General features: G+C 55.6%; 1 protein-coding gene across 1 annotated transcript in view; it reads left to right on the plus strand.

Annotated features, from left to right (window-relative positions):
* The window catches only part of KCNQ4 (potassium voltage-gated channel subfamily Q member 4), a 56,641-nt gene extending 35,179 nt beyond the window's left edge, over nucleotides 1-21,462 (plus strand). Inside the window, exons 5-14 of the mRNA XM_030823578.1 lie at nucleotides 450-575; nucleotides 974-1,084; nucleotides 1,265-1,360; nucleotides 3,415-3,503; nucleotides 5,202-5,363; nucleotides 12,196-12,416; nucleotides 14,126-14,225; nucleotides 16,077-16,208; nucleotides 18,676-18,805; nucleotides 19,323-21,462. Of these exons, the coding sequence (XP_030679438.1) occupies nucleotides 450-575; nucleotides 974-1,084; nucleotides 1,265-1,360; nucleotides 3,415-3,503; nucleotides 5,202-5,363; nucleotides 12,196-12,416; nucleotides 14,126-14,225; nucleotides 16,077-16,208; nucleotides 18,676-18,805; nucleotides 19,323-19,535 (1,380 nt within the window). The 3' untranslated portion in view covers nucleotides 19,536-21,462. The remainder of the gene's footprint in view (nucleotides 1-449; nucleotides 576-973; nucleotides 1,085-1,264; nucleotides 1,361-3,414; nucleotides 3,504-5,201; nucleotides 5,364-12,195; nucleotides 12,417-14,125; nucleotides 14,226-16,076; nucleotides 16,209-18,675; nucleotides 18,806-19,322) is intronic.
* The last annotated feature ends 1,584 nt before the right edge of the window (nucleotides 21,463-23,046 follow it).

Consider the following 23,046-nt stretch of genomic DNA (forward strand, 5'->3'; position numbering starts at 1 on the left):
AGGGGGCGGGGCCGGAGAGGCGGGGCTTGAGGGTTTTCCCTGGATGCTTCTGGGTTTGAAGGGACCACTCGTACCACAAAGTGGGCAGTTGAGGTGGGACCTGAGGATGGGGCTGGAGCGGGGCTAGGGTGGGTCCCAGGTGGAAGACTGATAGTAGGACTTGGGGGGCGGGGCAAGATGGGCCGGGTGCTGGAGTCCTGAGCCTGGAACCTGGAGACTCAAGGAGGGCAGGGTGGGGGTAGGGGTGGGAATGGGGGTCGGGGTAGGGGGAGTGCTGGCGGTTTCGCGAAGGCCGGGGCAAGGCCGCCCTGATGGGAGGAGCTGAGAAAGAAAAGTGAGCCTGGGACTCCGGGAGATGGGGGACCTTTATCCTCTTCCCGTGTGGAAGCCCCCCACATCTCCCAGGCAGGCACAGCGCTCCTCACCGCGCCCCTCCGCCTGCCCCGCAGGAGCTGATCACCGCCTGGTACATCGGGTTCCTGGTGCTCATCTTCGCCTCCTTCCTGGTCTACCTGGCCGAGAAGGACGCCAACTCCGACTTCTCCTCCTACGCCGACTCGCTCTGGTGGGGGACGGTGCGTGAGGGTCTTTGTAGGGCTGCCCTTCTCCCTGGGACCCTCCATGGGAACTTCCCGAGGTCTGCCCATTGTGACTCCTGACTCAGGGTTGAGCGGGCCTGTCCCTGCCCTCTCACTAGAGCTGGGACCCCCCCGAGACCAGCCCGAATGCTAACCCCCCAACCTGGTTTGGTGGACCTGCCTCTGTCCCCAGCTAGCCCCCCACATCAAGCCCTTGTTGACTGTACCCCTTTCCCCTGACCAGCCCAGGAGAGGGAGAGTCCATCTATGACCCTAACCAGCCCCTGTGGGTGACCACGCCCCATCCCTCATGATCAGGCTCCTACCTGCCTGTACCAACAAGCCGTAGGTGGCCCCCGTGACCAGTCCTGCTGGTAACCTGTTTGTGTCTCCAGATTACATTGACAACCATCGGCTATGGTGACAAGACACCGCACACATGGCTGGGCAGGGTCCTGGCTGCTGGCTTCGCCTTACTGGGCATCTCTTTCTTTGCCCTGCCTGCCGTGAGTTGCCTCCTGCTCAGTTGGTGGGGGAGGCTGAAGGTGGAACCTGCTCAGCCCCTGTCACAGATTTGCCTGGGGAGCCTGGGGCACCTCAGAGGGGCAGGGATGGGGACACCCTTGCAGCATCTTACTGCCCCACCACTGCCAGCACATTCCCCCAACCATGCCATATCCCTCTAGGGCATCTTAGGCTCTGGCTTCGCCCTGAAGGTCCAGGAGCAGCACCGGCAGAAGCACTTTGAGAAGCGGAGGATGCCGGCAGCCAACCTCATCCAGGTACAAGATGCCCAGGAAGAAGCCCTAGGAGCAGGGCCGTGTGACTGCACTGGTGTGTCAACCCTGTGTGCTGACCCATGTCCCCAGCCCAACTGTGACACCACTTTGAGGCTCAAAGGGGCTATGTGACTTTCCTGGGGCCACATGCCAAGTCACACACAGAGCCAGGATGCTCACTGACAGTGCCAGAAACTTCCCCCTGCACCAAATGCCTGGTTTAGGGCTAGCCAGAGCTGCCCTACTGCCCAACTCCAGCCCAACTTCACAGGGCCTGGGGAGGGGCGGAGCCCAGACAGGAGCCCGGAGGCCTCAGGTGGAGACCCACTGCTGCCCCCATCAGCTGTGCAGCAGTAAGCCTGCCCCACTCCCAGCACCTTCATTCATTCATTCATTCCACAAGCACTCACACAAATGAAGAGAAGGTGGTGCAGACAGGGCTTTAGGAACCTAAATATTTAGCAGGTGGGTGGGCCGGCAAAGTTGAGCGGGGCAAGGAGACAGAGAAGGAACAGCTAGAGGGGTGGGTAGGAAGCCAGGAGTGTGTGGTCTCAGTTTCCCTCTGTGCCATGGCATGTTGTGACTCTGTGTGGGCTGAGGCCAGGGATGTGATTTTCTGTGACCCTGGGACTAGGCCTTGGCTTTTTCTAGTCAGGAGTGTGTGTAAGAGAACTCCTTGCAGGAAATGCTTCAGGGAATACTGGCCCAGTCCACCTCTGCCTGCTCCCCAGCCTGTCACCCTCTGAGCCCCAAACCCAAGCCTCACTCAGCCCCTCCTTATCTCTCCTCCCCAGGGTAGAACCCTCCTCCCTCTCCCTGTTATCTCCAGCCACCAGCTCAGCCTTTTCTTCTTAGCGTCTCTTGGGGCACAATGGCCACTGTCCCCTGGGAGCTGGCCTTCTGAGGGGCATTGTAGGGGCAGGTGGCTGGCACTGTCCATGCCAAGAGACAGCTGGTATTGTGGTGCCCATAATTAATGAGACAGCTCTGGCAGCTGCTCCCCAGCCCATGCCAGGGGCCTAGGCAAGCAGGAAGTAAAAATATTCCTGTCTTAGGAGGGTGCTTGGCTGGTGAGGTCAGCAGTGGCAGCCCCTTAAGGACAAGAGGCATCCAAAGAAGGGAGGCATCCAGGGCCCAGCTCTGCCTTGTCCTGCCTAGCAGCCTCCATGCCTCCCTGCTCTCGCTGATGGCCACAGTCACAGTCCCTCCCTGGCTCTTCCTACGTGGAGGGAAAGGGACAGTCTTTTCTCCTGTCTGACTTTCATCCCTCCTGCTGCAGAGGAAGCTCGGCAAGTCCATGGATGCTGAGGGGTTGGTATGTAACGCTTTTCCTCCCCTCTCAGTCCTTAGTATTCCCGTGGGCAGTGACAGGCAGCTGGGAAAGATGGAGTGGCATTGCTAGTAATAATAATGACAGTCTGCAAACATTTGCAAAGCACCCACATGTGCCAGACACTATATTTGCACTGAGGATGCAGTGGTAACCAAGACACAGCTTGCAGTCTAGGAGGAGAGAAAGATATCAATCAAATACACAATGAATAGGTATTTATCAAATGTGATAAGGGGAATAACAGGAGTGTTTAACAGAGGAACCTGGCATGAAGTGCCTACTATATGCCAGGCACTGAGCTTGGCATTTAATATACAACTGTTCATTTAATCCTCACAACACCCTGGTAGGCAAGTAGTATTATGTGCGTTTTACAGGTGAAGAAACTGAGATTCTGAAGCTTTACTTAATTTGTCCTCACTAATAAGGAGCAGAGCTGGGATTGGAAACCCATGTCTGCCTGACAACAAAACTCCAGCTCTTAACCTCTATGCTCTATGGCCCCTGGCTCTGACACTGATCTGCTTTGCCCCCTCGGGGAAGTCATTTCTCCCTAGGCCTTACTTTCTTAGCTGCCCCTGTCGGTGGCTGTGGAATTGGAACTGGCCTCTGGCTCTGGGTAACCTACAACTGGACCAAGGACTGGGTTATTTCAGGGGAGAGGGCTGGTGGGGACTGAGAGGCCTCACTGATGCCCCATCCCCCACGTCCCCCATACCACCAGGCTGCATGGCGCCTGTACTCCACCGATATGAGCCGGGCCTACCTGACAGCCACCTGGTACTACTATGACAGTATCCTCCCATCCTTCAGGTAGGTCCTGCTGGGGGTGGGGGTGGGTGGGGGGCTGGCAGCAATGCCCTTTGAGGACGAGTGGCTGAGACTCAACCCTGGAGCGTGGAAAGGGGGTGATGGCTCCCAGGGGAGCACCTTGGGCTGGCTCTGCAGATCCCATGTAATTCAGAGCCTGCAGTGTCCTTTATTCCACTCTGCTATGCCCAGGGAAGGGGTGGACACTAGACATAGGGCATTGGTGAAGCCCCGCCCCATGGCTGAGTCCCGGCCCTGGAGTGCTGGCAGTGTGCATGCTTACTCATAGGTGATGCCACCTAGGGCAGTGATACAGCCAGCTCGTCTCCCCTCAGTCCTGCATGGGGGGCAGAGTTAGTGGATATTGCAGCTGGTTGGAGAAAGTGTGGGATGGGCAGAAACATGTGTTCCAGACAGGTGCATGCTCCCGCCCGGAACCCCCATGTAGGAATATGTGCCCATTTTACTGGGCCAGTCAGCAGCCTCAGGGCCCAGAAGTGGGTCTGCCCCACTGGCCCGGGCCAGGCTAAGACTGCATGGGGGTGGCACCACGCGAGGGATTATTAATAGCATCACAAAGGTGCGTGTGGCCAGGTGCCTGGCTAGGCCCTCAGGCGGGAATGAAAACCATGGAGCCCAGCTCGGTCCCACGGGCAGGCGGGCATCAAGCGTGCGGCTGGGCCCGGATTGCTGTGCTCAGCGCTTTTGCGGGTGCCTTTTTTGCCTCATTAGTTCTCCAGGAGCAGCTGTTGTGCGATTCCACTCGCCGCTGCACCTGGCTTCCCCATCCCTGCGCCCTCCCAGCCCTAGGGGCTTCCCAGGGGAGAAGCAGGAGAGAAGGGGCCGGGAAGAGGGGCTGCCAGCATCACACTGGTGCCCCCACATCTCTCCACCCAACAGAGGCAAGCTCTTACCTCAGAGTGGGAAGGTGACTAGATTAGAAGAGGCCTTTGTTCAAGGCCGGGCATTTGAGAGTGGGGCAGGGCTGATTTGTAAGAAATACGATGTGTATGAGGGAAGATCTGGGGGTGGGGGTGGTCAGATGGTCTAGGACCTCTGCCCAGAGGAAAAGAGCCTAGTCTGGAGATTCTGGATCCGATGGGCATCTGCTCCCTGGACCTCAGTTTGCTCATCCATACAATGGGAAGGCAGGCAGGAGAGAGGGAAGATACCTTCCTTGGCTCATGGCAGCAGGAAATGGCTTGGAGAGTTAGGAGGAAGCCACAGTCCCGAATCTAGTCTCCAAAAACCCAGTGGCAGGAGTGAGTGCTGGAGGGGAAGGAAGCTGGGCTAGCCACCCTGTCACACCGCCCTCCTCAGCCTCCATCTCCCCTTAAAATCCAGAGTCAGATCTGGAGGGAAAGGATGTCAGGGCCACTGCTGGCCTCTGAGCAGGCATGGCACGTTCAGGCAGTCAGCTTGATGGGCTGAGAGTAAGCTCCTTGCACGGCTGCCCTTGAGCTGTGCCAGCCTTCACATCCATGCCTGGCATCCCTGGGGATTTCTTGGGAACTGGGGGTAGAAAGGGAGGGGGGAAGGCCAGTCTCCCACTGTCCACCCTGTCCTATTCTGGCCGGGCTGTCAGTGAACACCTCTAGAGCGGCAGGACCTGGCAAGATCTGAGCTCAGGAGCTCTGTGCCCACTGGGTGAGGGGGTGGTGCCATGGCCCTGCCTGCCGCTGATGGCGCCCTCTCCTGCAGAGAGCTGGCCCTCTTGTTTGAGCACGTGCAACGGGCCCGCAATGGGGGCCTACGGCCCCTGGAGGTGCGGCGGGCGCCGGTACCCGACGGAGCACCCTCCCGTTACCCGCCCGTTGCCACCTGCCACCGGCCAGGCAGCACCTCCTTCTGCCCTGGGGAAAGGTAGGGGCCCTGTGGGGCTGCCACCTCCTCTTACTTCTCCTTCTCTTCTTCCATTCTCTGTCCTCATCCTCTCTCAGACCTGCCTTCAGCCACTTTGTGGGTGTCTGGGCCTGTTTGGGGGACTCCTAGGCCGTCAGAGGGCCAGACAGGTACAGACTGAGGGCCTCTCTGGAGGGGTCAGGCTGGACTCACCTTTTTGTCCTGTGGGGCTCTGAGGGTCTGAATGGGAGAGATGTCCATGCCATCCTTTCCCATCATCTCCTCCGTTCATGGCATTGTCCTCTTTCTTTCTCTGTTTCCACGTCCCCCTCACTCTTCCATCCCTGCACCCCCATCCCTCCCGGGAAGCTGGACAGAGGAGGAGGCCACTGGCCACAGGTGCTTACGGCTCAGGTAATCGTGGGCACCATCCTGGGGTGTGAGGGCAGGGAACCCCTTCCCCCGGCATGTTGCTCTAGGAGGGACTTAGTACTGAAGTCGCCTCTCGGGAACGAGATGCCAGCTGGAAGGAGAGCTCTGTGATTAAGACCTCTGCAGGACCTGCCTAAACTCAGCCAGTGACTAATGTTCTTTTCTTGTGCAGCCCGTGTCTGCAACTTGGCTAATCCCAGAGGGTCCTCTTGGGGTTCTTTTTCCTTCCTTACTGAGGTACACTTTGGCGCTCCCAGCCATCTCTTTCCCCTTGAACTGTCTCTCCTGAAGCTTTTTACAAAATCTTGAAAGAAGAACAAAGAACAAACAATGCTTACCCCTACATAAACGTTCCTAAAGAGAAGAATTTCAGGCGTGTTTGGATAAGGGAAGCCCGTCCACTCACAGCATGGGAAAGTGGCTGCTCTTGTAGAGGTTTAGCTTTGAGGTCAGGGGTTAAATCCCCCTCATTCTTTTTCCCCCATCCTTTACCCATCTCTTTGTTTTGTCTCATCTTCACGCATCACCCCTGAACCAGCCAAATGGACATCTGGCCTTTGAGCTCCAGTGTCATTCTGAGCCCCAGGCCCAGAACAAAGAATAGGAGAAGAGGCGAGCCACCCACTGATCAGCAGGGGAGGCGTGGTGGAAGCTTGCCTCTGCCACCCGATGCTGTGTGTCCTGGGGGAAGTCTTCAGGTCATTCTGAACCTGTGTGTCCTGGCAGAAAATCGGCAATGTTTAGGCTGATCCGGGCTCTGGGTGCTCTTGAGTTTCTAGGCCGAAAAGGCCTAGGGAGGAGTTTTGGTGCAGAGGATGCAGGCAGCAGCCTCCCTTCCCTGTTCTCAGTGAGGGCACTTCTGGGCCAGGGACTGAACAGGAAGTGGGCGGAGAGGGAGAGTCCCTCCAGGTCTGGGGCTGGAGGGAGGGGAAGCGTGACTGCCAGGCCAGGCTGAGAGCTCCCTGGGAGAGTAGGGCCCCTCTCAGATTCTCTGCCCGAAGGTCCCTCATTGTTACCTTCATCCCTACCAAACATAGTTTCCAGGCAGAAACTCAAGAGTTTTTGTATCCCAGCAATCCTGTCCAGGACCTGAGCCGGGGCTCTCTGTGCTTCCAGTTCACTCTGGTCTCATCTTGACTGAATAGGAAGGCAAGGGGAATGGACATTAGCCTGGGGCCTAGCACCTGTACACTCGCCATGGCTCCTCTGGTCCCTGACACCCCCAGGGCCCAGGAACAGATTACTGCTAAGGGCTTGGCTATCACTAACTCTCAGCCTCGTATCTATCTGCCTGGGAGGGGACTTGGTGAGTGTCTGGGACACAGGGTGATGGTAGTAAAGTGGCCCTTTCTCCCAGGGACCCCAGGGGGCTGAGCTATGGTTTGTAGATCAGTCACCAGGCTCAGGCCCCATGGCCATATCATTAATCGTGGTTGTCTAGACCACCAGCCAGCACACCCTCCCTCTACCAAACACACACACACATATACACACTCAGTTGGCCACACCTCTGGTGGTGCTTGGGGATGGACCTGGGCCAGGCGTGCTCACAGGAAGTGGTGCTAAAGGAGTAGGACTTCCTGGGGGATGGCATTGCCAGGGCCAGCACCTCTCCTCTTCAGGGTTTTGCAATGAGTTTATCAAACCATGGTCTCCAGGCCTCCTGCATCAGCATCCCATGGGGTGTTTGTTCAAAATGCAGATACCTGGACCTGTCTCCAAGCCCACAGGATCAGAATCTCTGGAAAAGAGACACAGCCTTCTGCATATGTAACACGCTCCCCAGGGGATCCCTATGCAAAGTGTGAGAACATCTACATTCTGGTGATGGGGCTGGAGGATGATTTAGGTGGGGGTCCTTCTTTCTCACCAGCTACTGGAGGCCGGCCCCATCCCGGCAGCTCCCCACACTCTGCCCACAGCCCCTTTCCCACTAACCTCTGTTCGTGTCTTGTTCTCAACCTTCCAGCCAGATGTTTAATAATAAACGGAGTTTCTTTCGGATCCACGCCAGCTGGAGACCGAGGTACCCCCTCGCCTGCTCCTCCCGTCCCCACTCCTCCTTGCCCCACCCAATTTGGGGGCTGGAGAGGGGACAGGATGGGCCAAGGACAAGGTGCATGTGCCTGCCGCCTGCTGTCTGCCTTGGGTCCCCGGTGAACCCCTCGCCCTTCTGGGATGCCTCTGCTAGCTCTGGGGCATGGGCCCAGGGTGCCAGGAGGGGCACGTGCAGGAGCCTTAAGGATGTGTGCTGGCTCTGCTGCTGACACCCTCTGTGATCTTGGCCAAGTTGCTTCCCTTCTTGGACCGCAGTTGTCCGTCTGTGGAATGGGCAGATTGAACTAGAGGACCTCTGAGGGTCCTTCTCACTCTGACTTTTGCCAGGCCTTGGGCTTAGCTTTCTGTCTCCCCGCTACCCACCTGGGGATCTAGCAGATGCCTGAAGGAGCTGGGTTTGGCACCTTTGCCAACTGTAGGACCCCAGCTCTTTTAGCGGCATCTCCACGGCATTCCTCGGTACCTGCCCTGGGCCAGGACTTGCTCTGTGCACTAGGGACATGGTGATGAATAAAACATCGTCCTCGGAGAGTTGCAAAGAGTAATTGCAGCTCAGTGTGATGAGTGCAACAAAGGGAGGAAGCACAGGGGCTGTGGAGCCCGGGTCAGGCGCACAACCCAGAGGAAGCCCTAAAAGCAGTGGTTTCAGGGAGGGCATTCCAGGCCAGCGAAGCAGCACGGACCCAAGCAAGGAGGCAAGAGGGAGCACAGCGTGGGGAAAAAAGCTGGCAGCCCACTTTGGCCCCCCTGAGACTGGACATCAGAGCTGAGGTTGGGGGCAGAGCTGGGTCATGCAGAACCCAAAAGCCCCGTGTGAGCTTCGCCCTGTTTGCATGCTTGGCAGCCTGAGCTCATGGAGTCCTGGGTTTCCAAAGGTGCCTCTGGGACCCTGTGGGCTGGGGTCCTGGAGCTAGGAGATGAGTGGCAGGGCTCCTGGCTGCCCATGTGTGCTTCTGCTGGGAGGTATTTTTTCCTAGAAACATGGGTTCTGGACCACAATCTAGCTACTACCCACTATTCGTGTGTCCTTGGGCAAATCACCTGACCCCTTTGCACCTCACTTTTCTCAGATGTAAAATACCGATGTAAATAGGGTCTGCTTCCACTAAAACTGGACCTGGCTCCAATAAATGTTGCCCTTATTTGATTTGGTATGTTCAGCAGTTAAGATCTTATTTACCTAAAAAAAAAAAAAAAATAGCTTAGAAAGCATGGCTGTGGGCGATGGTTTGAGCTGAAGCGTTGAGCTAAGGAGTCTCTGGGTCAGGCCCGCCATTTTGCAAGCCTCCTTTGGCTGTGGAGGGTGTGGGCAGGAAGGACACAGCCATGGCAGAGGCCAGTGGCGAGGCTGTTTCCATAGTCCCTGAAGAGGGACTGTATGTGGCTTCAGAAGTCATAGGCTGCCTCTGTTCCCCCAGTGAGAGTGGCCCCGGGAGGGCAGATCATGAGGCCCTAAAGAAAGTCCTTGTGGAAGTGAGTTCGAGGGGTTGGGTCCAGCAGGGCAGCCTGGGCAGAGCTCGGCCTCCCCAGCAGGGCAGCCACAGTCCAGCCCACCCCATCTTTCTCCCAGGCACCAACAGATCCTTAGCCAGAGTTTCTTGACCTTGGCATCATTGACATTAGATAATTCTTTGCGGTTTGGGACTATCACATGCATGGTAGGATGTGGAACAGCACCCTCGTCCTCTACATACTAGATGTCTACCTACTAGACATTGCCACATGTCCCCTGAGTGGGGGAACTTGCTCCAGTTGAGAGCCACTGCTCTACACCCTATCCTGATTGCTTGACCCGGAAAAAGAACATAGACTCTGAAGTCAGAGAAAGCTGGGTTCCAGTTCTTGCTCCATCTCATAGGAGCTCTGTGACCTTGGCCAAATCATCTCACCTCTTTCCGTGTATGTAAAATAGGGATGGTAAAGACAGCCCACCACACACAGTGGCTGAGCGAACTGAAAGAACTAAGGCAGCCTGATGGGACCCTGCAGGTTCTGGGAGCCTGGGAGGGGAAAGAGCTTTTTGGTGCCCACTGTGTGCCAGGTTTTCTTCCACCTTCTTTTAGCTTTCAGACTTAGAGGAGCTGATGTGAGCCATTTTCTGGGCCCTGCCCAAGGAACTGGAATCCAGGCCCACTCCTGGGAAAACAGTGCCTTCTTGCATTAAAAAGGAGCTCAGGGCCTCTGGCTGGCTGGAAACACACAAACCAGACTGGAAGCTTCCTCAACCATCACAGAATCAGAGCTGGAAAGGGACCTTTCAAGGCCTCTAGTGCCAGCCCTCGAACTCCTTCCTCCATAGGTCCTGCTGAGTGCAAGCTCGGCCTTGCTTGCATTACTTCTTGTGACAGGGAGGTCACCCTCTTCTCCAGAACGCCATTGGAGCCTTATGTGCTGGGCGCAGTGATGTGGAGTTCCAGGCCCTTGACCAAAGTGTCAGGGCCTTCTCCACCCTCCTCTCTTCCTCTCCCCCTTGGAGGAGTGGAGGACAGGAGAAGGGGTTGCACGGACCGGGCAGGGTGGAGGGTGCTTGCCAGCATGAGGGAGCCCGCAGGAATGGCTCTGCAGAGGAAAGTTTGGGAGAGCCAACCTCAAACTTTGATTGGAATCTTTGGGATGTGTCGATGGAGTCCTGGGCCAGTGGAGAGCATGCTGGATAGTGGGAACTGTCCCTGTCCTTCTGATATCCTCAGGGCCTCCATCCTTGACCTATTAACCTCTCCCCTCTGGGCAGAGGCCCCCACCCCTAAGGATGGCCCTACATCCTGGCCACCTTCCCGAAGGTGCCCCTGGTTTCGAGGTCTCCCTCACTTCAGCACCTTAGCTCGCTCCCCTCCACCCCATGCCCTGGGCATGGGAGACCCCAGTTCCCACCCCATACCGAAACCAGAATCTCTTCTCTGCTCAACCCTTGATCTGAAAGCCTCTGAAAGTAGGTGACACAGTGTCCTCCCCCAACTCCTGCCCCACTTCAGGTCTCCTCTAAGGCTGGCTGGTACTCGCTTGATCTGGGGCCCCAGACATTTGGGGTGGGTCCCCCTGAACCTGAACCTGAACCTGAACCTGTCGGAATCTCTAGTGGCAAACCACAGCAGGGGAGGCAGCGATGACGTCACAGGGCATGGGATGGAGGACGTTTGCATAGGTCCTACCCAAACAGCCATAACATTGTCCTTGAACCTCTTGGACACAGAGTTACTCTACCAGATCATGGTTAACCAGGGCTTGTCCTGGGGAATGAGGCCTCTGCTAACTTGTTTTCCTCCAACGTTTGGGGAACGTGGTGGGGAGTTGGGTGCGGGAAGGGAAGTCTGAGTGCATGTGTAGACATGCACATACGTGTTCACATGCACACAGACTGTGTAAATGCTGTTGAACCGGGAGTTCAGTAGGCAGTATGGGGGGGTAGATATTTAGCGGGGATCCAAGACCACGCAGGCAGGATGTCAATCAAGGTGGGCTGAGCTTAGGTAGGAGAGATCACAGAAGAACATGCTATTAAATAGAGACCCTCACCGGGAGGGCAGGCACCAGGCATGGCCTGGGCATACACGTGGGCCCAGCAGCTAGACCCATGGGGCTGAGGCCCTCAGTAGGCCATCACACTGCACACCTCCAGGGCACCATTGCATGGAAGTCTGTGTGATGAAGTCCTTATTTTGCAGTGCACTGCCTGCACAGCTGTACGAGGCCCTAAAATCCTGACCTGACCAGTGTGGGATCAGATAACCACAGCAGTGGGGAGTGGAGGAAAATATGAATTGACACATGTAAACACATGCCGACATATGTATACACACCAGTACCTGTACACCCACACTCACACGTGTGTGCACAAGGTGTGTGCGTGCGCACACACACACACGCACACACCCTCGACTCCACACAGCCTGCCCCTGTGTACAGTGAGGACTGGAGGCCTACCTCCGTGTTCATGGCCAGGTGAGCTTCCGACCCTCAGCAGCCTGTCTGTGCCCAAAGGGGTCGCCGCCCCCAACCTCTGCCCACTCACCTGGGCCAGGCCCGGCTCCCACATCCTCCTGTCTGTGTCTCTGACTTCTTTTATGGATTTCTCCCACTCCTTCCACTCTGACATCTGTCTCCTGTGCGCCCCTTATCTGTCTGGGTGATGAGGGGTGGGATGTGGGTGGTGGGGAGAGGATCCGCTTCGACCGACCCCGAATCAGCCTCTGGTAGGAGTCAGGGCCTCCCTAACCACATCCTTGTCCCCTCCCAAGAAGTCTCCGCTTGGCGGGGAATCAAGATCTAATAGCCACCCCCAAGTCCTAAGTCAGCTTTGTCCCCACTCACCCCCACCCCCAGCTCTGGCTAACTTGGCTCTCTCCCAACCTGCCTGCCCTGCCAGCAGCCGGATGGGCATCAAAGACCGCATCCGCATGGGTAGCTCCCAGCGGCGGACGGGTCCTTCCAAGCAGCATCTGGCACCTCCAACAATGCCCACCTCCCCGAGCAGCGAGCAGGTGGGTGAGGCCACCAGCCCCACCAAGGTGCAGAAGAGCTGGAGCTTCAATGACCGCACCCGCTTCCGGGCATCTCTGAGACTCAAACCCCGCACCTCTGCTGAGGGTAAGCCCCCGGGGGGCTGAGACCCATCAAGGGCCGGCTGAGGGTGGCAGGGCCGGGACAGTCTGGGCTGGGAGCAGCAAGATCTGGCTCGCGTCTCAGCTCTGGAACTGATGGACCATCTTTGGGCTCTGGTTTTCTCATCTATAAAATGGGCATTATAATATTTGTGCTGCTATACAATGGACATCAGACTGTTTGGGAATCACGTGGAGGCTGGCATTTCATAGTGGTTAGCAGCATAGGCTCTGGAGCCAGGCTGCCTAGATTTGAATCCTGGCTTTGTCACTTATCTTAGGCGAGTGACCTCATTTCTCTGGGCCTCATTCTCCTCATTCATAAAATGGGAACAATAATAGCATCCACTTCCTAGGATTATTGTGAGGATTAAATGAGATAATCCGTGGAAGGTGAACAGAAGACTTTTGGGAATATAGTAGGTGCTCAACAAATAGCTAAACACAAACGTACTTTGGAAGCAGCAGGAATGCATCCTTGATGAGCCCTGACTGTGCACTGCCCAACACTGGCTTATCTCATTTACTTATTCCAGTGACCCTGGAAAGTAGGTTCTGTTTTTGTCCCCACTTTACAGACGTGGGCACTGAGATCTCTCAGCTTGTGAGTGGCGGAGCTGCTCTCCTCAAGCAGGTCTATTCAGCTCCAAAGCCCATGCCCTCTGCCTACCCCTCTTCACCCAGCCCAGGATGCAAATATGAGACTGTGGACCTGCTGATGTCACTTTTTTGAGTTTTGGCTCTGCTGGAGACTTCCACTGTGATTGAGGCAGGAGACTGCCCCTTTCTGTGCCTCACTGTCCTCTTCAGGAAAATGAGAGGGTTGGACCAAGCCCCCTAGAAGACTTCTCCCAGCTTTGACATACTTTAGTCCCCTGGGTGGGGAGAGGTGGGGTGACTGCACAAGGATGGGGGATGGGGACAGCTCCCCCTTTGGCCTTGGAGGGAGGCAACCCAGCCATGCTGTTTCTGCCTGTGCTGTGTCAGCCCTCAAGATGCTGCTGGCTGACACCTCAGAGTTTACAGAGCCCCATAGACCCGTCTTTGAGAGGTGCTGCCCATAGAAGCCTGGGCACAGCTGGTGCCCAGGACCTCCCTTCCCTGTCCTGGAAGCCGTCCGGGCTCTTGCCGCTGCTCCTGTGGGGCAAGGACAACATCACCTCTCTGTGCAACACAGGGCACTAGCCTCAGAGAAGCTTCTCTCATTCGGGGAAGAATGGTTTGTTTTAAGGGCCTTCCCCAGTAGCAGAGCTGGGCCTGGGAGCCAGCCACTTGGGTGTCCTTCCATTTTAGCTGAAGGAGAAGACTGTGTGCATGATTACATGCAGTGCCATCAAACCCCTTATCTCTGGGGCTCACTGTTCTGCAAGGTGGGACCAGTGGGGCTTCCTCCAGGGCTTTGTGCAACAAACTTGCCCTGGACTAGACCAGCTGTGCCCTAAAGCAGCTCCCACCTAGCCACCAGGCAGATGTTTACCCTGACTGGCCACCGGGGCAGATGGGCATGCAACACACTGGGGCTTTCCACCCCGGGGAGGGCAGTGAGACACAGGAGCCCCCAGGAAGGTTCTGGGCCCTTTCTGGGCCTCTGTCTTCCTATTGGACACTCTATTGGTGGTTTGGCATACAAGGGTCGGATGGGAGGTTGGGAGTGGCCCCTTCTGTGGGCCACTTGCCCCATCCCTGCCTTTTCAGATGCCCCCTCAGAGGAAGTAGCAGAGGAGAAGAGCTACCAGTGTGAGCTCACGGTGGACGATGTCATGCCTGCTGTGAAGACAGTCATCCGCTCCGTCAGGTAAGACTGAGGCCTGAGGCGAGCACCCCGCTCCATGTGCCACCCACTGCTGCTCCCCATCTGGGCGGGCAGATCACTTGAGGTCAGGAGTTTGTGACCAGCCTGGCCAACATGGTGAAACCCCGTCTCTACTAAAAATATAAAAAATTAGCCGGACATGGTGGTGGACCCCTGTAATCCCAGCTACTTGGGAGGCTGAGGCAGGAGAATCACTTGAACCCGGGAGGTGGAGGTTGCATTAAGCCAAGATAGTGCCACTGCACTCCAGCCTGAGCAACAAGAGTGAAACTGTGTTAAAAAAATGTATTTTTTATGGTGGGTCTTGGTCAAAAAAGTTTGAAAGCCCCTGCTCTGCTGGCTATCTCCCTGCCTCAAAAATTAAGCAGGGACCGGGGTCTCCTGAGCCCTTGGGCCACGGCCTAGGCATGGATCTGGCCTCCAAGCTCCTTGGTGCACCGTCCTGGCCTAGTCTCCATCTCCAGCCTGCAGCTCTGGCTCCAGAAACCCCCTCAACCTCCAAGTTTTCTGGGCTCCCCACTTTCTTCCCTGGCTGATACACCTGCCCACAAGCCTCTTTTCTTTGTATTCCTTTTAAAATTAGAGTCAGGCTGGGCGTGGTGGCTTATGCCTGTAATCTCAACACTTTGGGAGGCTGAGGCAAGAGAATCACTTGAGGCCAGAAGTTCAAGACCAGCCTGGGCAGCATAGTGAGGCCTTGTCTTTGCAAAAAAAAAAAAATTAAAAAATTAGGCAGGCATGTTGGCGTGCCCCTGTAGTTCCAGCTACTTGGGAGGCTAAGGTGGAAGGTGGCTTGAGTGCAGGAGTTTGAGGCTGTAGTGAGCTGTGATTGAGCCACTGCACTCCAGCCTGGGTGACGGAGTGACACCTTGTCTCTAAATAGATAAATATACAAAATCAGAGTCAGCTGGACCTGTCCCCACTACCCCCCGGAGTCTGAGGCCTCTGCTGACCCCCTTTTCACCCATCCATTCTCTCCCCTCCATGTGCCCAGTGTCGAGGATATAGTACTTGACCTGCCACCTGACCCAAGCCAGCTCTCCTCGGCCACCCCACCGACCTCTCAGCCAGCATGCCCCAAACCTGCTCCTCTTCCTGGGTCGGTTCCCATTTCAGGCAGTGGCACCACCATCCACTCGGTCACCCAAGCCATGGGAGTCATCCTGGACTCAGACCAGGGAGACTGTCAGCCCCACCTCCTGAACTGCTCCAAGCTCTTCCATATCTCCTCCCCCATTCCCTAAAGCTAGTTTCCCTGCCCATGCCTCTGCCCCTCCAGGGTATTCTCCACACAGGCTGGCAGAGCTGGCATGCTAAAGCAGAGTAATTGGGCCGGGAACAGTGGGTCACGCCTGTAGTCCCAGCACTTTGGAGGCTGAGACGGGTAGATCGCCTGAGTCCAGGAGTTCGAGACCAGCCTGGGCAACACAGTGAGACCCCCCATCTCTTTAAAAAATAATTAAAAAAAAAAAACAGAGTTATTGATGCGCCTGCCCCACAATGTCCCAGTGCCCAGTCTCTGCCAGGGATGCAGGGCTCTTCAAAGAACACACCGGCCTCCTTCTCGAGGCTGATCTTCTCTCTGTCTTCTCATACCATGGCGCCCTGAACCCCATCCTCCACCCCGGCTGGTGGATTAACCCCTTTCCACCTCATCCCTGTTTCTGCTACTCGGAGGTAGGGGAGGCTGGGAGACGCAGCAGAGGCTGTTTGTGGCGGCCAAGCAGGAGGTGCCCTGATGCTGGACAAGGGGATAGCAAAGAGATGGAGAGGGTGCTGGGAAAGAATCCCTGCTCAAACAGGACACTCCCTCTGAGTCCCCTCCCCCAACAGGATTCTCAAGTTCCTGGTGGCCAAAAGGAAATTCAAGGAGACACTGCGACCGTACGACGTGAAGGACGTCATTGAGCAGTACTCAGCAGGCCACCTGGACATGCTGGGCCGGATCAAGAGCCTGCAAACTCGGTGGGTGCACCAGGCCTGATGGGAGGCAGGGGCAGGGAGGCAGCGACCCCAGCCCTGCATGAAGTCTGAGGCCAACCCCCGAGCGCCCCCAAGGGCTCACTGCTGCAGCTGAGTTTCTAGACTGAGGAGGTCCCTGGCTTGCAGTGCCAGCCTGAGGCCAGACCCAGCACCCGTGCCAAGGCTGAAAAACAACCCAACCATAGTTTCTCTGTGCGGTGGGTCCTCTGTGCAAGCCCTATTGACTCATATGCTTTGGGGGCTTTGTTTAGAATGACTGTTTCCTGGTCCTAAAATAATCAGCCTAAAATAATTACTGACCTCCCATCTCCCAAGAGAACAGGCAAATTGTCCTCACTGCCCATCTCTTGCCTCTGGAATCCTCCCACATCTCTCCGATAGACCCAGCATTAGGAAGAATCCCCGCCCCAAGACCCACATCACCTACACCTTGCCCTTCTCCTCTTCTGGCCTGCATTTTCACTGTCCACTCATTCATTTATTCACTCGAGAAATAGTCAGTGGGCATTTACTACTTGCCAGCCTGTGGGGATATGGCAGAAAGCTCAGCAGAGTTCCCACCCTTATGGAGCTTTCATTCTAGTGGAAGGAGAACAAGTGATAAATAAGTAAAAATAGAATATGTCAGATGACGATAAATACTGAGGAGGAAAATAAGGGTCAGGTTGTTACGGTTTGCAATTTTAAATAGGTGAGAAGGTTCTAGAGGGAACAGCAAGTGCCAAGGACTTGAGAGGGGCAAGTGGCTGGAGTGTTGGCTTCAGCACAGCAGGGAGCCTGGTGTGGCTGCACTGGAGTGAGAGGTAGAAGGTGAGGTCAGAGGGCTAACAGCACTCAGAGAGTGTAAATCCATGTAGGCCCCTGCAAAGACGTTGGTGTTCATCCAGGATGAGTTGCAAGCATTGGAGGGTTTTGTGCAAAGGACTGGTAAGATCTGAATTGTCTTTTAAAAGGATCATCCTGGGTGCTGTGTTGAGGATGGACTTAGCCGAGTGAGGGTGGACACAGGTAGACCAATGAGAACCTGCTTCAGACTTCCATGCATGAGACCGTGGGGACTTGGAACAGAGTGGCAGCTGCAGAGGTGGGACAAGTGGCTAAGGTTTTTGGCTTCAGCAAGAGGAAAAATCGAGTTGCCACTTGTTGACATGGAGAAGGCAATGAACGGAGCAAGTTTGGGTCAGGAGATTTGGGAGGTGCTGGGGTTTGTGACACCTATTGGACATTCAAGCGGCGTGTTGATCTGGCAGTTGGATAGAGAAGTGTGGAGTGCAGAGCAGAAGTACAGGATGGAGATGATGATTTGGTGTTGAAAGTGTAGAAGAATTGAAAATTATGGATCTGAAGACATCACCTAGTGAGTGGAGTAAATAGAGAATGGAGGTCCCAAGAGTGAGCCTTGGATCTTGCAGTGTTTCTAGGTTGCAGAGATAGAGGAGGAACTAACAAAGGAGACCATGAAGGAGAGGTCAGGGAAGTAGGAAAAGAACTGGGAGAGGGTGGTGTTTCAAATGAAGAAAGGGTTTGCTGGAAGAAGGAGTGATCAGATGTGTTGAGTGCTGCTAGTAAGTCAAGTAAAATGAGGACAGGAGTTGATCAATGGATTTAGCAACATGGGGTTATTTGGGGGCTTGACAACAGTAGTTTTGGTGATATGGCAGGGGTGAAAGCCTGATTGGAGCAGGTTTAAGAGAGAAGGGGAGGAAGGGAATAGGAGGTAGAGGATAACACTTTCAAGAATTTTGCTGCAAAGGAAAGCAGAAAAATAAGGTGAGGTCAGTTCTAGCCTTGTCCACCCACCTTAAAAGTCACATTCCCACGTGTCTCCACTCCTCCCATCCTCTTTCCCCTTTTCCCCAATCCATCTTTTCTTTTCGTTTTTTTTTTTTTTTGAGACAGTGTCTCGCTCTGTCACCCAGGCTGGAGCACAGCGGTGCAATCACAGCGCACTGCAGCCTCGATCTCCCCAGCTCAGGTGATCTTCCTGCCTCAGCCTCCTGAGTAGCTGGGACCACAGGCATGAGCTACCATGAACAGCTAATTTTTAAAAAATTATTTTTTGTAGAGAGGAGGCCTTGCTATGTTGCCAAGTCTGTCTGGAATTTCTGGGCTCAAGTGATACCTCCCTACCTAGCCTCGCCAAATGCTGGGATTATAGGCATGTGCCACTGCGCCGGGCCTCCTAGTCAACCATTTCCATTCTTCTTTCACCAGACGGTTGTTTTACTTGTCAGGTTTGTGTGTGGTGCCTTTGCTTGGCCAGTGGAGAACCCCCAGAGCAGGGGCCAGTCCCTCCACCCTCAACTCAACCTCCATCTGGCAGGGCAATGGCCCCTTCCCTCAGATTGCCTGTCCCCTCGTCGTGCCTTCTTCATCAGGCAACCTAGAATTCTTGTGGAAGGGAGGGGCGGCATGTCCCCGGGCCCTCTGATGGTTCCCTTATCCATAGGGTGGACCAAATTGTGGGTCGGGGGCCCGGGGACCGGAAGGCCCGGGAGAAGGGCGACAAGGGGCCCTCCGACGCGGAGGTGGTGGATGAAATCAGCATGATGGGACGCGTGGTCAAAGTGGAGAAGCAGGTGAGTGTAGGATGGGGTGGCGGAGCTGGCCATACCCAGAAGCTCTGGGGGCCACGGTGACATGGGGACGGTGCGTTTCCCACAGCCACAGCCCAAGCGTCCCGTAGAAGACCTGAGAGCCCGCTCCCCGGCCGAAGCCCCAGCCCTCGCCGCCAGACTTTCCCATAAACCCGCCCTCTCCTGCTAAGCCCCGCCCCCAGGCTGCATAAGTCCGCCCATAAGCTTCAGATAAGCCTACCTCTGTTCCCCCTACTCCATTTGACCCCGCCTCTCAGTTGTCGCTGTAGCTCGCGGACTATCCTCAACGAACACACTTAACCACGCCCCAGGTTATGCACCCGTGCCCAGCTTCGTCCCTCCCTCTAGCCAAGCTCTACCTTTCCAGGCGGGATTGGTGCTTCCCAAATAAGCCCCGCCCACTCCACCAGCTAGGGTCCGCCCCGAGACCCAAGCCCCGCCCCCGGCCGCGTCCCCCTCCGGTCCCAGGCCCTACTTCCCAGCTGCGCCCGGTCCCCAGGTGCAGTCCATCGAGCACAAGCTGGACCTGCTGTTGGGCTTCTATTCGCGCTGCCTGCGCTCTGGCACCTCGGCCAGCCTGGGCGCCGTGCAAGTGCCGCTGTTCGACCCCGACATCACCTCCGACTACCACAGCCCTGTGGACCACGAGGACATCTCCGTCTCCGCACAGACGCTCAGCATCTCCCGCTCGGTCAGCACCAACATGGACTGAGGGACTTCTCAGAGGCAGGGCAGCACACGGCCAGCCCCGCGGCCTGGCGTTCCGACCGCCCTCCGAGGCCTCCGGACTCCTCTCGTACTTGAACTCACTCTCTCTCGGGGAGAGAGGCCACACGCAGTATTGAGTTGTCTGAGTGGGCGTGGTACCTGCTGTGGGTGCCAGCGCCCCTTCCCCACCTCAGGAGCGTGAGATGCCAGGTCGCACAGAGGGCAGCAGCAGCGGCTGTCCCGCGGCCTCTGGGCCCCCCAGTGCCCTGCCCACTCCATCAAGGCCCTATGTGGCCCACCTGGCAGGGGCACAGCCCCGGGAGTGGGAGCGGGCGCTGGGGCCCTGGGCCCTGACCCAGCTTCCAGCTATGCAAGGTGAGGTCTCTGGCCCACCCTTCGGACGCAGCAGGGAAGCCCTCCAGCCAAGTCCCCGCCCCACTTGGGGGTGGGCCAAGGTGCCCCCACAGGTACCCACAAAGCACAGGACCCTGCCACAAGGCAGGTGGGCACCATATATGCAAACCATGTTAAATATGCAACTTTGGGGACCCCCATGGGGTCTCTCTGCCCCTCCCCCATTGGGAGCTGGGCCCCCAGCAGTAGCTGGTCTCAGGCTGCTTGGCCACCACCCTGTCCCTATTCTTTGGCTTATCACTTCTTCCCCTCCCAGCATGGGGCCTGTTTCTCCCCTGCCCTCTCCTAAGGGCAGTGCCTGAGCCTTTCTTCCCATTTGCAAGTGTCAGCTCCCAGGGGCTCCCTCCTCCTGCTGGGTGGCCACTCCCCTCCTTGGCCCTCCAGACACCACTCATAGTCAGCACAAGTTTCTGTATCCTCCCCAAAACTCCCAGACAGTGCTTCGTGGACAATCGCACAAACATAGCCTTTTAGTTTCTCCAGACAGGAAGAAAGCCTCTCACAGTCAAACATGCAATGACGTGACACACTTGGGGACATGAGCGCAGAGCCACTCAGCCGCTCCTGGGCCTCTGCAGCAGATGCCAGTGGACTGGCCTTGCAGGGTGATGTCCACTAAGAGAAAGACCCCCAGCTCCGTCTGAGCAGGAGAAGGAGCTTTGAAGTAACCCGAGAGCTCTCCAGGCCCCACCCAGACCTTTACCCGCCCCCCTTCTCCAAGAAGATCCCCTCCTCTCTGGTCCAGGAGCCCTAACCCACTGCCTCTGCCTGTCCCCAAGGGCCCCCCTCCGTGTCTCCACAGCACAACTCGGGCCCAGGCCTGACACCACTGGAGAGACCCCAGGCTCGCTTCTAGCCAGGCCTGTGCCTTCCTAGTCACTCTAACTCCCAGAGAGAATAAGAATGCATCTAATAGCTATACCAACTGCGCATCCGGCTTTCACATGCACTGTCTCCCCTCCCTCCATACCCAACTTCACTTCAATTGGCAGCCCCACATCCGGGCATAAGCCCCCATTCACTCCAGGAGCACTTTCTTATCCCCACCCCTTTGCTCCTCTTCTGCACAGCCAATGCAGGTGGCAGGAAGGTGAGGGGTAGTGGACCAATGGCAACCCTCTGTGGGAACAAGGGGCCGAGGCCACGCTGCCTGCATCTCGTGCTGGGGACCTGCATGCGCCAGCACCAGGGCTTGGACTGGATTTTGCGCAGTCCATGGTGCCCAGCCTCTGCCCCAACATGCCCTCTGCATGTGACCATCATGCCCTGGATGGAGCCTGTCCTGGCTCACCCCACCTGCACTGCACTGTCCCCAGAGAGCCACCCCTCCACCTACTCAGAGACAGCTGTGGAGAGGGCCAGGAGAATGGGATTACCCTATGACCAAGGAGACATGGGAAGAAGCCCTCCTTCCTTCCACGATCGAGGTTCTCCCATCAACTCGGTTCTCGGATATGCAAGTACCTCACTTTGTTAACTTATTAACTTATTGGTTTCATTAAAGTTTTCAATAGGAAGTGATTGTTCTTGGTTTTGTTCAGTGGCTGTGAGGTGAGGCTCCTGGTTTGGGGGTGGGGACAAGGATATTTGGATTATCAGGACTCTGTTGTATACAACAAAAACCCAACCCTATATGGTTTAAACAAACAAACAAAAAGAAACTTATTGGCACAGAGAACTAAGAAGTCCAGGGGGTAGATCTGGTTTCATGCACAGTGAGATCTAGGTGCTTAAACATGTCAGGACTCTGTTTCCTGTAAGCCTTCCTTTCTGGCAGGCTGACCTCTCATGGTGACCAGTAAAATTGGCCACCACTTTCCTAATAGTTTGCATCAGTCAAGATCAAGTCAGGAAGGCAGAAACAACACTAAGTTTTTCAGCAAAAAGAATTTGTTATAGGTAATGGGTTGCACTGATGCAGGCGGGCTGAAAGAACAAAAGAGAATTTTCCCTAGGTGCTTCTGAGATAGCCTAGAGAAAATAACTGCAGAAAGCAGTTACCACTCCCAGAGCTGCAGGAGTATAGGAAACAGGTTGGGGTTATCAGAACCCACAAGCTTGCAGAGAGGGAGCCCGGTAGTGTTGGGGCTCAGAGATCTGAAAAGGAGGTACTCTCTGGCTGGTGCTGGTACGTCTTAGGGGATACAATGAGGCTTGTCTGGGAGTATGGGAAAAAAGCCGAAGTCCGGGATCAACTGTTGCAACCTGGCTGTCGCCGATAAGGATAGGAAGCAAAGGAAGAGCGAAGTCTCCACTTTTCCTGCCTTCCAATCTCCCCCTAGTGCCCCTTATTGTCAAAGCTAGCGAACAAAGGAGTGATGTGGTTTGCAGAGTCCCAGCCCCAGCATCACAGAGTTAGAAGGCTGCACTTGGAACTGAAAGACAATAACAGGGGCACAGCCCACCCCTTTGGACACAGTTTCCACAAACATCAATCCACACATACTTGAACCGCCATATAACGACAGTAGCTTCCACCTAGTAAGATGAAACTGTCCTTTATACAAATGAAGACACTCTAGTCCCCTCCCCCTAAATGGGAAAAACACAACGTCCCACGGTCCAACAGATGCATCCATCTCCAGGGGTTAGTCACTGAATCCATATTTGGGTTAAGTATTCCTCTAATTCAGGCACAATTCCACCTACAACTAAACACTAAAGTAAAGTTGATCATCACATACAATGTTTATATAAAATATGGGAGAAAGGAGGAGGGAGGAAAAAATAATATGTACAGTGCACACACACACATATGCACACACATCCCAAGCAAGGAAGGAAATATGCATAGCTGCAATCGACCTCTTTCTGGTATCTCTGGTCACAGTGCCATGGTCGGTATGAATAATTTCCTTATTCCATTGCCCTTCCATGTTTCCTTTGCCGTCAGCCAACACCTCAGCTTTTTAGGGATTTTTTTTTTTTTTTTTGAGACAGAGTCTCTCTCTGTTACCAGGCTGGAATGTGGTGGTGCGATCTCGGCTCACTGCAACTTCCACCTCCTGGGTTCAAGCGATTCTCCTACCTCAGCCTCCCGAGTAGCTGGGACTACAGGCAGGTGCCACCACACCTAGCTAATTTTTGTATTTTTAGTAGAG

This window comes from Nomascus leucogenys, chromosome 12 (assembly GCF_006542625.1).
Source record: "Nomascus leucogenys isolate Asia chromosome 12, Asia_NLE_v1, whole genome shotgun sequence".
Lineage (NCBI taxonomy): Eukaryota > Metazoa > Chordata > Mammalia > Primates > Hylobatidae > Nomascus > Nomascus leucogenys.